At 33.4% G+C, this 14,849-nt stretch overlaps 1 protein-coding gene across 1 annotated transcript in view; it reads right to left on the reverse strand.

The window, feature by feature from the left end:
* Positions 1-618: 618 nt before the first annotated feature.
* The window catches only part of LOC108692847, a 16,794-nt gene continuing 2,563 nt past the window's right edge, over positions 619-14,849 (reverse strand). The window contains exon 2 of the mRNA XM_018201352.1: positions 619-762. Coding sequence (XP_018056841.1) covers positions 619-762 — 144 coding nt within the window. The remainder of the gene's footprint in view (positions 763-14,849) is intronic.

Genomic DNA, 14,849 nt, shown 5'->3' on the forward strand with positions numbered 1-14,849 from the left:
GCGTTTGGAGGGTACTGCAGCGGTTGGTGCTTACCCGCGTAATTTATTCGTAAGGGCGTTAAAGTTTCATAAGTCGTGCACATAAAATGCACTCGAGAATGGAGAGTAAGAGTATCCACCCTCTCTCGCCACCTCTCTATCCCGTCGCGTCGTTCTCACTCCCTCCCAACCACCTCTTCTCGCCATCCCCGACGCGGCAGAAAATTATGCAGATGGCGGAGAAAAGCTTTGATAAACACGACAGTCTCTGATCGTTATGCAGATCCGCGCCACTGTAAAATGGCGGCAATCTCTCCCTCTCACTCGAGCGGCCGCCAACCATCCCCCGCGTCCTCATCCTCCCTCTTTCCGCTCTCCCTCCTACCCCCTTCTCCCGTAGTCCACTGGACCCCGGAGGGTGTTTCAGTTTCTCACTCATTGCCGGCACTCCCCCGCCACCCTCATTTCGCTCCTCCGCAGCTCGCGCTCCTGATTTTCACACCCCGGCCGCGGCGGCGACGGCGACGGCACCGCCACACCAAGTCGAGCGGGTGGAAGTATGCACCCTCCCGCCCGGTTCAGCTTGTCTAACGCGTCTGCGCCGGATCGTACCACCCGATATATATATGCGCTGCGATTTCATTGGAAGATCCTGGTGCCGCTCGAAGAGCCACACGCACACAGACCGTACACACGAGGCCACCCATCCACCCACCCATCGCCTGTCGTTGCCGTCGTCATCGTCGCCTCGGGTACTTCGGCACTCCGGCAATCACCGAGACACTAGAAAAGAGAACGTATACTTTATACCCACACCCTGCCATCCGCGCCATCAAAATGGTCGTGAAGACACTTTATCGTTCCGTTTTTCTCCCGGGAAATGAGCCCGGGCTCCGAGCCCGTGAAATCCTTAGAAACTTAAGACCAGGAAATAAACAGCGATCGCATTTCCGTATATTCAAATGATATAACGTCAATAAAACTCAATTAACTGTGAGAATATATATATATATTCTCCTTGTATATTCTTAGAAGAAGATCGCTATACGAACAACTGACAAAACTGAACTGGGTGTTTTCCTTTATGTTATTTTTATGTTATTTTATATAAGAGTTCGAAAGCAGAAATGCTTCTTGGAATTTTTGAAAGTGTGGCCGACTACGATCGAGCAATGTATTTACACGTTGTTTTTTTATTTACTCTGTTATATTAATTTCAATACTACGTTTGACTTCATGATCATATCAGAACATAGCAGGAAAGGCGGCGAATGCCAATTAAAAGAAGAAGAATAAGAAGTCACATTTTTGAGATACCTAAGAAAACTTAATTCTAGTATTTTATTTAATTTTAACGTTTTCAAAGAAACTCTCTGCTTATTATTTTTCTAAATGTTAAATGATCCTAAAATATTTTCTTGCTGTAATGCAAAGTTATTCCACATAAATAGTCTTTTATGACAATAATTTTCAAGAATTTCGGATCATTATGTTCGCGTTATACGAAAGTAAACTCTTCAACGAACACTTTGATAGAATCGTTAATGCACACCATACACTGGAATATTCCATTATACGACCGATGCTGCTGACGTCATCGACTACAATCACAGACATCCCGCTGGTATAACGTAATTTTCTGAACCGGGTGTCTAGATGTCGAAGCCCACCCTTAGCGAGTCATTACACATTTATTTCGTTACACGTTTAAAACCATTGGATGTTACTCGAATTGTTCTTCCGACCCACTTTAAGTGATATCACTCATTTATCAACATGATATATGATACACGAAACGCAGTTTTATTCCACAGTAGATTTTGCTAAACATTATATCAAAAGAATCACTATTTCATTAATAATACGGAATTATTAAATTATGTGATATCACGAAATTTTTGCGAATTAAATTTGAAAAATCTAGACAAATAAAAATGTACTCTTGAGATATTTAACACAAATAAAGAAGGCATATTTAGTCAAAGCGGATCTCGTAAAGCGTATTTAATAATATTTTTTAAAGCTTATAATTTTCAGTTCAAGCACTATTACGTTTATTAATTATTATTTAAAATATTTAGTTTGAGGTTTAACGGATGAGACATTTGTTGACATTTCCGTCATAAAATTTTATTTAAAAAGAATACATCGAGTCTAAATACATAAACTGACAGGAAAATGCAATATTTCTAGATGTATATGATACTTAGATGATGTAAACGTGATATTACGTAGCTATTAACGAGCGGAAGGAATTATATTACTTTTGAGGAGTAGTGTTTTTCAAAGCTTGTCTGTTTCTTGAACCCTTTGAAATAATGTTTTATTCATGTACATCGCGTCCATCGAAAGCGTCGGCTGAACAGAATAGCCTATATTTAAGTACGTATAAACCACTTTTCGTTAGAAACCATAGAATATTTTAGCGCCTCGACTAATTGCCTGATTACGTGCCGCGAATGAAAGTCTTTGCCGATCGTTTTGTACTTTCGATACTTTTCCGATGTTGCAATTATTAAGGGAGTAATTTAAAATACATAATAGAGGTAAATCTCCCCTCCATCCTCTCCAAATTCATCGAATTCCGAATAATGAAGCGTATTTTAATAACTGCAAGAGAATTGAATCATAAAAGATATTTACGAACAAATTACAACAAATATTTTTGTGAATTGTTCTCTAAAATTTGTAGTTGATATTTTTATGTAATATTTAAAACTTTTAATGGTTAATTAAACATTAAGTCTATTCGAATTAAATTAAGTCTATTCGAAATTAATTAATTTCTAAATTAATAAATTGTTTATTTCTACGAATGTCTAAAGTTCAGTTAGAAGAAGTTAAAGAAGTTAGTTTGATTAAATCGTTCATTTATTTATCGCCTATCGATCAAACATAACGGTCATAATTATTAATTTTAGAATAGTTCATAATAAATGCGACGATCAATAGACATAGTTATGAAGCTACGATCATTACTTAATGCATAATTTAAAAAGTTCAGTTCAACTAGTTAGCGACCGTGAGGATCGCGAATGAAGCTTATTGGATTTAGAGTGCTTTTGTTGGGAGAACACACTCTTTATGAAGTTTCGATCAAGACAAGTCGGGAGGAAATTGTCGTCCTGCCTGATTGGTCGGCATATCACGAACGCTCGGGGCGTGGCTCGATTACTAGCTCTCGACCAACCGTTCTCTCCTTTCAATTATTATTTAATTACGCTAATTGCCTGCCGCCGAGTCCCGGCCTCTTGCGATTTGCGAACCGTCCGAGGGAGCGGCGATCGTTAAGCTGGAATAAACTTCGCGGGTTCCAAACGAATCGGGCTCGCATGTGATCATCGTCGCTAGGTAGCAATGCGCTAATTAATTTACTCGACATTATGCAAATTGTCGTAGTCATAACTTTTTTATATCATTCTTTTGTGACCTCTTTTCTTCATGTTTTTAAAACGTTACTCATTTTTTAAGTCTTATTATTTTTTATCATAAAAATTTTGGGATTAGAAATATACAAAAGAAGTATCAAAGAAATAATAAATATTAAAAATAGCTTTATAACTCTTTTAAGATAATTTTAATAATGTGTGTTAACGTTAAATATCTTGAATATTTGTTAAATGTTTTGAATTTTTCGATCGTGTATTGTAATCGAGAAGTGTTACAAGTACTTCTTTTTATAATTATATGTTATAAATTATTTGCTATATGTTTATATAATGTTATGTATACAGTTGTATACATAATATTGTACAAATAGTAGAATAAAAATTTCTATATTTAAATGGAAATTAAATTAAAACACTGTATGTCCATATCTTTGGATACAAATTTGGAAGCAAGAATTAAAGTAATCCTTTTTTATTAGGATATTTGGTTAGTTTCACAAACTACTAATCCAATAGAACGGTATACGAATATTTGTGCGATCCTGCGTAAGAATCCCCGTGTTAGTGTGAACGAGCACTTGGCACCCACGCAAATTGTTCCGGAATGTCGAGCACCGTTGTTCGCCGTTTCTTTTTTGTTACGTCTCGTATGCAGCCGCAGAAAATTCTGTGGAATTATGCGGGGCAGCATAACGTGCGCCGGGTACGTGTAGCAGCAGAGGATCGCCGGCGAATCGGGACACGTGAGCATAAATTGGCTTGACGCAGAATCGGCCTGACAGTTTAACTATGACAAAAGTACAATAGAATGCGCCGTTTCCTGAATGCAGCATGCGGCTGTAATTTCTCTGTCCGTCCGTCCGTCTCGTTTTCTCTTTCTCTCTACCTCGGGTCTCTATCCCGCTCCCATTTTTTCTTCCCTATTTCATTCGCGGCCCGTTTTGAAATGGCGGATATTGCGGACAGTTTAATGCCAACATCACGACTGCTCGTTAGCGAACGATGCTTCAGTTAAATCAAATTTACTTTGTGAGTTTCGCGTAATCAGCCAGCGACATTAACCAACGATGGGTTTATCAGTTTATTCGTTTCTGCCTGCTCTTGGAATTGTCGATGACTTTTATGTTTAATCTTAATTTATTACTTTTTATAATTACTTTCCAAATTGTAATATTAATTCTATAAGAAAAAGACAATTTGTTTATTATCGAATTTTGCTTGTGATATACTACAAATACGCGCGAAAGTAGAATTTGAATAAAATTATGTTATATATTTAAACTTAAACGAATACGAAATTATATTTAAATATGCTTGAAGAAATAAGACTTATATTATTATTATTATTAACATACAATTAAAAAGTTGAATTCTCTAACTCTCTTTTCTCTTTTTTCTGCTATGGGAAATTCATAAAATTTAATATGTATGTTTCTAATAAAAAAACAGATTATGTAGTAACCATTATATATATATATACAGATTTCAAACTGTCTTATTTCAATTGGGTATATATTTCTGTTAGATTATTTTGAAATATTATTGACCACTATATAGCTATGGTGAATTTTCCGCGAATCTTTCATCTCGGCTTTAACTAGTTGCCGTGTGATGACAGTTATTACCATGATGCGCCGTTTCCTGCGTCCGTGAACGAGCATGTCTGGTACAAAATCAACACAGCATTCCATGCTTGGAATTACAGATTTCGCAAAAAGGCAATAAACATTAAATCAAAGTGTGTCATTAAATTATCACCTTTTTTCCGATATTTTTGGATCTGAACTAATTCGACTAAAAACTTATTGCTACGTGTTTACTTATCTGTACAAAAAAAAGTATTTTATTCGCGCGTCCTGATTACAAGTCCTTTTTCGATTATCTAAAGACATAGCGAGAAAAGCAGGAACAAATATAACAGCTTCTAAAATCAATTATTTAAATATTTAAATTATATATTTAAATTATTTAAATATAAGGTACCTAAATAATACAAAATATCTAGAGAACCTAAGTTGAACAATTTTCAACTTATTCTATTCTAAAAAATCTATTAATATAATTTTGAAAAGAAAGAAAAATTATTTTTTCCTAAATATTATCAGTATTTTATATTGGCTGAAACAAATAATTTTAGGAAAAATAATATAAAATATTGTACTCTTATTGCATTTAAGATTGCCTACAGCATTACGATGGCATGCATTGTTAATTATTTATTAACAATTATTTATTAACATTTTAATTATTAAAAATTACATTACGATTAAATAGTGCAATCTTCTTTTAATGTAAAAAAATTAAAGAGTTGATAAACTTTGCAATTGTTTTCTCGTGTTGCTTTTCAGCGATTCACGGTGCCCCTGCATTCGGATGTAAAACAACGAATTTTCCACGTGGAACTCGACCTGGTTCTAAGTGGTTGTCGTTTGATGACGGTTATTACTATGATGCGCTGTTTCCTGCGACCGTGAGTATCTTCCACCCACGTTGCGACGCGGCAAGGAAAACGCACGCGTGTCGGCCCGTGCGTGTACACGCACGAGTAGTACTTCGTGTGCACGATATGTATACGACCGGTATGTAACAACCTGCGCACGTCCACACGCGTACATTTCATAAACGCATTCAGGGTCGGACTGGACAGGCAATATAATAAGAAATTTCTGAATGACATCAGAAGCAATGCGATATTTCACATCCGAATACCTCTTTATTCTATTTTATACAAATTGTAATTTTTTAGCTGAATTACGAATTGACATATGTGCTCATCGCTTTGTAAACTTTGTAATTTCAAAATTGCAAATATTATAATATATTAAAGTTCTTAGAAGTATTGAAATCTAAAATATAAAATATGTAATAACGTAAATAATAGTTTATAATAATCTTTTTATTACTTAAAATTACAAATTGCAATGTATTCAGTGTCACATTAGCGTTACTATTTTAGAAATTAGAAAATTTTTTTACTTTAAAATACTTTTAAAGAAAGTACCTATAAATTTAGAATAATAATACAGCAGTAAGTGTAGCAATAATAATAATAATAATAAGTACATTATTAAAAAAATTTTTAATTTAATTTTTAAATTTTAAATTAAACTTGGATTATCCGTATAAAAAATTCAAATTTTTTTCTATGTTTGAATTATCTAGTATATTTTATATTTATATGTGTAAAAGCTTTATTCAAAGATTGATATAAGAAAAGAAAAAAGAATGTCAAATGCAATTTTATTCGCTCTTTTATATTATATATATAATTTAAATTTACATATATTGATATTATTTAAGTAAAAAATATTTATATATATGTTTTATTTTATTGAGAGATTTTTTTTAGTCCGAGCCTGAGCGCACTTCTCGGTTTCCCGCGGCGGCGCATTTTGCCATTATATAATATACTCGTTTACACAGAACATTATTGTTGCAAATATGTCATTAACGTCGGAAATCAGCGGCCCGTACTCGTAACCGCCCTTGCGTGATACGGTTCCCCAGGATTTGCCGCAATGGAGTCCTGTGCGCTGCGCGCGGAGGATTCCGGCGGTCGGCCCCGCGTGCCGGAAGTCGCCGATACGTCATTGTTCCTGCTAAACGAATCGCTGCTGCCGGAAAGAACGGGTGTCACGACACCTTTGTCTCGACTCTTGGAAACGCGCGAGTCGCTTCGGGATAATAATCATTTTCGGTTCGTAAATGCGACCGCTCTATATTTCACTCCAAAGATAATAGCGACAATGTCATAGTCAAGAATAATACTGTCATTACGATAGATTGTATTGTGCTATCCATCATTTAGTATTACTAAATCAAAGCATTATTACTTGAACAAATAATTAATAATAATAAATAGTTTATTATTATCAAATAATTAATATTGAAAACAATATTTTACTAAGAAATTAAGGCTTACTTGCATTAGCTGTAACTTCTATTTACAATACAGTTTTATATTATGTTAAGACACAATTATGTTTCATTTAAATCTTTTCCATTTATTCTTTGATCGTTATATATTTAATTTTTTACTATTATTAAACTATAATACTTTTTTATATCGCTAGTAAGAAAAATAATAGCAATATTGCAGTTACATAAGCAATGATTACCTATAATTATAGTAACTTTCGAACAAACTGTATATTTTCTGGTAGAACTAAAAATGTAAAATTATATTATAACATTATAACAGTAATAAAAATGGAATTTCTAAACATAGTTATTTTATCAACTAATTTAGTCACAAATACCAAATATTTTTTTCCCAGTGTACATTATAGTTTTTAACGAAAATACATATGTTCTTCTTGCAACAGTCATTCAATTTCTCTGTCGATTTATATCGAGTGAATCAGTATGAGCAATAATTGCGAGCGAATAATAATTGCAAAAAGCAAAGGTATCAATACAATGAGCCTAGAGAATATAATGTCGATTTCATCGGTATTTATTTGTCGTCTTCTCCGATTCGAAGATCGTTGTCTAGTTCGCGACAGTTTCCTAACTGCCTCACCTGTTTTCTCTTTCTCCCTCTCTCTTCATCTCGGTGGTAATAATGTAATTCAATCTGAGAGAATGAGCGAGCGAGCCAATGAGAGGCCCCCTTTAATCGGGTTACTTCGTTACCGCGTTACTCCGTTACTCGCGACGGTGATATCAGCGGAATATCAATTATAGTGATTAACCAAGACGCTCGGCGCAAACTTCGACTCCTCCGGGAACACGGGACGAAAGAGCGAGGAAGAGGTTCGCGAGTTCAAGACGAAGAAGAGGAGAGAATAACATCTTTTGTCGGTCGGGAATTAGCTGAAGGAATATTCAAATCCGTCGTCCGTTCGGGCGACGATCTTCAAGGCATTTCAATTAAGAGCAAAGTGCTATCGAAGGACTCGCCAATGCTTTTCTTTCGCTGTCGAAACGGAGGAATTCTCTCGAGAAATTTTTATCTCGATCTTTAATATCTCAATTGTGTTAAATACTGCTACTAAATTATGAACGAGATAAACAAGATAACGCAACCGTATGCCTCAAGAAAAATCCTCTTACTATAAATTCATAACATCAAATTATTACCCATCTCGAATTATTTTTAATCGTTTCTATAGATCGTCATTGCTTCTACTACTCTCTACTAAATTATATGTCATTAATTGATAATTACTAAAATAATATTGCAAACAGTTTAACCAAAAAAATGTATTAAATTTGACTCAAATTTAGTTTATTATTTATTAAATATATACATTAATATGAATTGTTTACTTTGAAACTAATTGTAGAAATGGATTGATTTACATTTTGACACACTTGGAAGTAAAAATAATAAAATATTATTTATCTTAAGAGGTGTGATTATCTCTTTTGATATTTAACAACAAGCTAACTTTGTTATAGCTTGAGAAAATATGTTTCAACCTTTTTTCTAATTAAAATTTTAATTTAGATTGTAATATTTATCATTAAATTCAAGATCACTAACATCATACTAAAATTCTTGTTCGATCTCGATTAATATAATCTATCGGAATAAACAAATATTTAAATCATTCTACGATTTCCACTTCAATCATCGCGAATTAGTCGAAGCAGAATCACTACCAATTATCCGGATCCACTGACTAATCTCGCACTCGTCGCGACCCTAAATACGGACAATGAATTAGGTACGGGTTCGTGATCTGGTAAAATTAGGCCTGAGGCCACATTATAATAATGCGAGAATCGGACGAAGTCCCCGAGGGTGGGTGATCTGGCGCGAGCAGAAGTATGTATCGCGACGTGTACAGCTGTCCACGTGGCATGCGTCCATTGTGGGCCCGGCGCGTTGGATTAACCAACCGTAAACGCCGAAAATCTAATTGACGAAATACAATTTCACGTTGACAATGGTCGCCGCGGCGGATTATCGCGTGCGCGCGTTGATACGCGACCGGCTGTACTTTCCAAAAATTACGCTGAAATCGGCTTCGACACATTCCTCCCTCGATCCGATTCGACACGGCCAAAGGATTCACGCGAATCGTGCTAACGATCATTCTTTCACCAGGGAAACTGCATGACGACGCTAAGCCGTCCGACAAACTTTAGACAGCTTTCCTTCGCACTTGATCATTGTATACGATAAAAGAAAATTTTCCTTGGGGAATAATAATGTAATAATAATAATAATAATAATAACAATTATTATTGCAATATATCAACAGAGTCAAATTAGAAAGCAGAAAGATAAAACAATGTATTGAAATATAAATTATTATAAATGCTCGGAGTATTATTAATAATATTTTTTTTTAATTTAAGATTACGTATTAAATAATTTCAGTATAAATATATGTCAATTTTTAATTACACAATTTTACAAAATTTCGAGTAATTGCAATAATTTACCACATATAATTTCATGTTTATTAAAATTTAATAACAATAAGATTATATTATTTTTAAACCGACTTTTTTCTGTTTGAAAATTTTATTTATTAATATATTTGTACTAACACACAAACATATTTCTAAATTTAAAATTGTAATAGGATTATTCCACGTTTCTTATAAATCTTACTAATCTCTCGTGCCGAATTTTTAGAAAGAGCGACTCGTGTGATGTTTTCGAATTTCCATCAAAAAGATCGAATCACCATTTTTCTCTTCCTCTCGCTTTACGTAGCGAGGGAACAGCGTATTAAGGGTGAATTATCGCAGAATCAAAATAATTCGATAGATGGGGTGGCGTATTACAAGAGGGACGAATATTTCTGCGCGTTGGGGTGCCAAAACATCTCGTGCTATCCGAGAAAGTATTGTCAAAGGATCGCCGTTCTTTATTTTTGTTTATCATAAAATTATCTGGTTAATTTTATTTGCATTTTACGTATTAATATATTACAATTCCGGTAAAAATATTTCAAATTTTAACAAAATTGATGATGTATGTTTTGAGTGGAAAACAATGGAAAAAAAGAGAGCACAATCACCAGGGGTCAATTCTTTTCATATCGAACCTGTTCGTATTTATTCATTTGGGCTAATTTTTTGGGCGTGGACACGCCTATTAGATTTTCATGTTACGCTCTAGGGCAAATTGGCGCCGTGGCTTGGAAAAAGTAGTGTTAATACAGCTGCTAAAATTGAGGTAGTTCGCGCAAAAGTACATGTTTGATATTTGTTGGCAATTATTTTTATACATGCAACAATAAATATGAAAATAAATTTGATTTTATCAAAAATAATATTTGTAGATTTATTAAAATTAAAAGAAATTGCAAATATTATGATAATCATGAAATGGGATAATACTTTTAGATATTTCAATTTTTGTAGCTTTAACTTTTAAAATCTGTCTACGTATTAATTTTTCGTAACAATCAAGATACAAAGCAAAAAGTGACAAGTTATAAGATTAAGAAAAGTTCCGTTGTCAGTTGAAATTCAATGAATCGATCCGTGGTGTCGGAAACGCCCTTAAAATACATGGAAAGGCAAACGGTAACGTGTCAAGGGCTGTCAGGTGGTCGTTTTAAAAAGACACAATGGTCTCAATTCAGGACGAAAATCCGTCGACTAAATCTCCCATTCAAATGTGATCTCAATCCCCTGCGTCAAATGGAGCCTAAGTAGGTACTTAGTTGCACATTTGGCTTAAAATTTGTGATAGCCCCTACCGTGGAGGAGCATCGTGCACGCGTACGAGACCGAATTTGCGATGCTTATCGGCACTCCTGCGATCCACTTCTGTGATATCTAACTGCGTCATGCGCTGACATATTTAGTCATCCTCATGTTTACTATAAGGTTACATCCCCTGTTTTATTTGCATTAATGTAAATATTTATTAGTTAAATATTAAATTGAAAATAGCTACTTAACTAAAAAAAAAACTTAATAAAATTGAGCTATATATAGATACCTTCGATAGATACTTTCTCATTATGTCTTCTAAAGAGATAAAAATTGTTCATATTCGGCAGAAGTATTGTCGAACTAAAACAAAATTTGATATATCGAAATATATCGTTTGTAATTTTAATCCTCTGTCGACAATTGATATCTTTTTAAGTTTAAGGCATCATAGATATTCTGATTTGAATGATAGTGAATTTAGATAGATAAATGTAAATCTGTAAAACATGAGGAAGGTAATAAGTAAATCTGATTTTTATGATGGTAAAAACTCGTTAAAACTTTGACAAGTATACTAGAATTTTTTAGATTTTTATATAATCCGAAATAATAAGAAAATTTATTCTGTTTCTTGAAATCTATATGTTGCTAATAAAAGAATTAAAATTCATTTTGCTGACGGAGGGTTAATTAATTAAAAACGTTTACATACATATAGGCTCGAATACGTAATATTCAATTTCTGTATTTACATGTATTCTGTGTTTGCATCACTATTAATTGTTCATTCATGTATTATATTTTCAATAGCATCCATCAATGCAGTTTAATATTAGACTCTCATGAGATCTTGATCTCTCTTTTCTGCGAAGAATCATCGAACGTTTCGCGAGTTATCTCGGAAATCCTTGGTATTGTTTTCTATAACAGTGCCATCAGAGGAGAGGGGCCTCTTAAACACGCCCTTGCGTATACAATTAGCTGCGATCGCCCGCGGGAGCTCCGATTACGCCGACGGGAATAATTAGTTTTAATTGACCCGCCCGAAACTTATCCCGCTAACGCATTAAGGCCAAAGTTATACGGCCCGCCAGGAGGTTTAGGTTTTGCGAAGCGTGCGGGCGGGCAGGTAAGGTATACACGTACTACGTGACACGGTTGGTAAACCCGAAGCTGCCTTTGTTAAGCTCGGATTCTGAGTGCCTTTGATACGTGTACTTGCACGCTAACTAACCAACCTAAGCTATCCATAGTGGTTACTGGTTACGTAGTTGTGCACGACATATACAGGATATTTTTGACTGAACATATCTTCGTTCAGCCTGAGAAATTCTTCGACAAGAGAATTTGAACATCAAAAAGCATTTAAAGAGACGTGAAAAAACGTTTTATATTTAAATGATTAAGATGTCTTTAAAATTACTCTACATTGTCTTTTGAGAGCCAATTTGATTCAAGATCTAAACTATTATATTATAAAAATATAAAAACTTGTATATAACATATTACGTAATATATAACTTGTTACAAATATTTATTAAATAGTATACAAAAGCGTCCAATTTCTCTTAAGATAAATCTCTCTGAGAATGAAGTTTCCTAGGAGAAAATAAGCTCATAGTTATTTATAAAAGTTATTTTTAAAGAAAAGTATTTTTTGTTCAAAATTTATATTTTATATTATTATATGTGCCTGTGTATATGTGTACATACATATCTATATCACTTGCTTTATTATCGATTTGATGTTCCGCCATTAATACTCCAGAAGACATTTTCACGAAATTATATTTTTAAATTTATAATGTCAAATTATACCCAGTTCGAATTATTTACAATTTCTATAGGTCACCACTGCTCAATATATTGTTAATTTAATTGAAACAATGGAGTTAACTAATTTAACTATAGAAAATGTGTTAATGACTCAAATTTAATTTATTACTAAGTGCATACGTTAATATAGACGTGTGTTGTAGTTTACTTTAAAATTAAAATAGAACTGATTTACACTTTGACGTACATAGAAGTTAAAAATAACAAAATGATATTTTTCTCAAGGATCATCAGCACTTGCGTAAATATTTATTGAGTGATTTTAATGCCAATTAAATTTCAATATAGCACTAATATCGTGATAATTTTAGGTTATTTTTATTCCGGCAAAAGTTCCATTAATTATATTTCTTTAATGATCTATGCAAATTACTTGCGAGACAAAATTGTTTGACAACCATAGTATGATCAAAGCTGTTTAATGCAACAATATATTGGTAAAATTACGCGTTTAAGAAATCTATAATACTCTTAGAAAAGATTTAATAGAACGATATGGCTCGTCACGAACTCAAATATTCCAACCTATTCCGATTTACAAAGTAAATTTTCATTTTGCCCTCATTTTCCTCTTCCCCCTCCCCCTTCTCTTTCTCTCTCTCTCTCTCTCTCTCTCTCTCTCTCTCTCTCTCTCTCTCTCTCTCTCTCAAATTTACGTCTTCCTCCATTTACGGACAACATGTCAGAGAACGAGTGTTTTTTAATTTTCGCATTATCACATTATCAAATGCGCGATTATCTTGACTGTTTACACTATTAAATATTAAAGAGTTTAAATCAATTTCTTAAATTAATAACATTTTATTATCTTTAGCTTCCAAGAGTATAATATGTATTATTTTATATAAATAAAATAATACATAAAATATGTATTATTTTAATATAAAACACGTAGTAAAAAGAAAATATTAAATCAATCTATTTCTGTGATCAAATTGAAGTTTCAAAGTAAACAGCGTTCAAATTAACGTACTTAGTAGAAAAAACTTTAAATCAAGTCTCTTCTCAGCATGTGAACTAAAATAATAATAATTATTACTTCAGTTTACATTCGAAGAAGGGACTTGATTTCCAATTTTGCTTATTCACACACACACTTATTCATTAAAATTGTATGCACTTATGATTAAACAATAATTTAAATTTGAATCAAATTAACATACATTTATTAAGTTAAATTGTTTAACTTCTTTAGCGAAAGTGAGAAGGAACGTTCTAATGCAGTAATAAAAGAACGGATCTTTTATCCTACCTAAACACGTTCCGGATTGACACTGCCATCCGTCCGCCATGATTTTTCGCTTTTCTTCGCGCATGGCCGAGCGCGCGAGCGTAGGCTGTATAGCTACACGAGCGTGGGATACGTATCCAGCAGGGAATTGAATTTTCTCGGTAATTTTAATGCCATTGTGAACTACCGAGGACAAGGAGGGAAAACTGTCCGAGACAGAGAATATAACTAACGCAGTCACCGGCTCTGTACACCACCAATCGTCTCGTACCCGCGAAATTTAGTTGTTAGCGAAACGCGTGCGTCACCTCTGCGACTCAAAATAACTAGCGCAGGTGTGTTCGAATGTCTATTCCGCAATACAAAAAATCGTTATAAGAAATAAAAAAAAGATTTATCGTATTATTTTTTATCTATACCTTCCCTAATTTTAATTGAAAGAATTATTTAATAGTTCTTTTGCGAAAAAATTTGTTAATTCTTGGAAAGAGTATTTGATAAGATTCATCTACCTTGTTAAAGGTTTCTGGTTTAATTTATTATTTTTATGTATCTTCAACGATGCTACACTTATTTCAAAAAAAAGTATCGTAAAAAAATTTTAGAAAGTTAAGGAAAAATGAAATGTAAAATTGAGATATGATCGAAATAAGTTGTATAAAGTAAGGAAGTAAAACCAATGCTAATGTTACAATTAACATATAATTAATATTAACATGTTAATCATTAATAGTATAGAGTGATATATTTTTAAGAAAATTGTAATATAAAGTATAATTATATATATA

Source organism: Atta colombica, unplaced genomic scaffold (assembly GCF_001594045.1).
Source record: "Atta colombica isolate Treedump-2 unplaced genomic scaffold, Acol1.0 scaffold83, whole genome shotgun sequence".
NCBI lineage: Eukaryota > Metazoa > Arthropoda > Insecta > Hymenoptera > Formicidae > Atta > Atta colombica.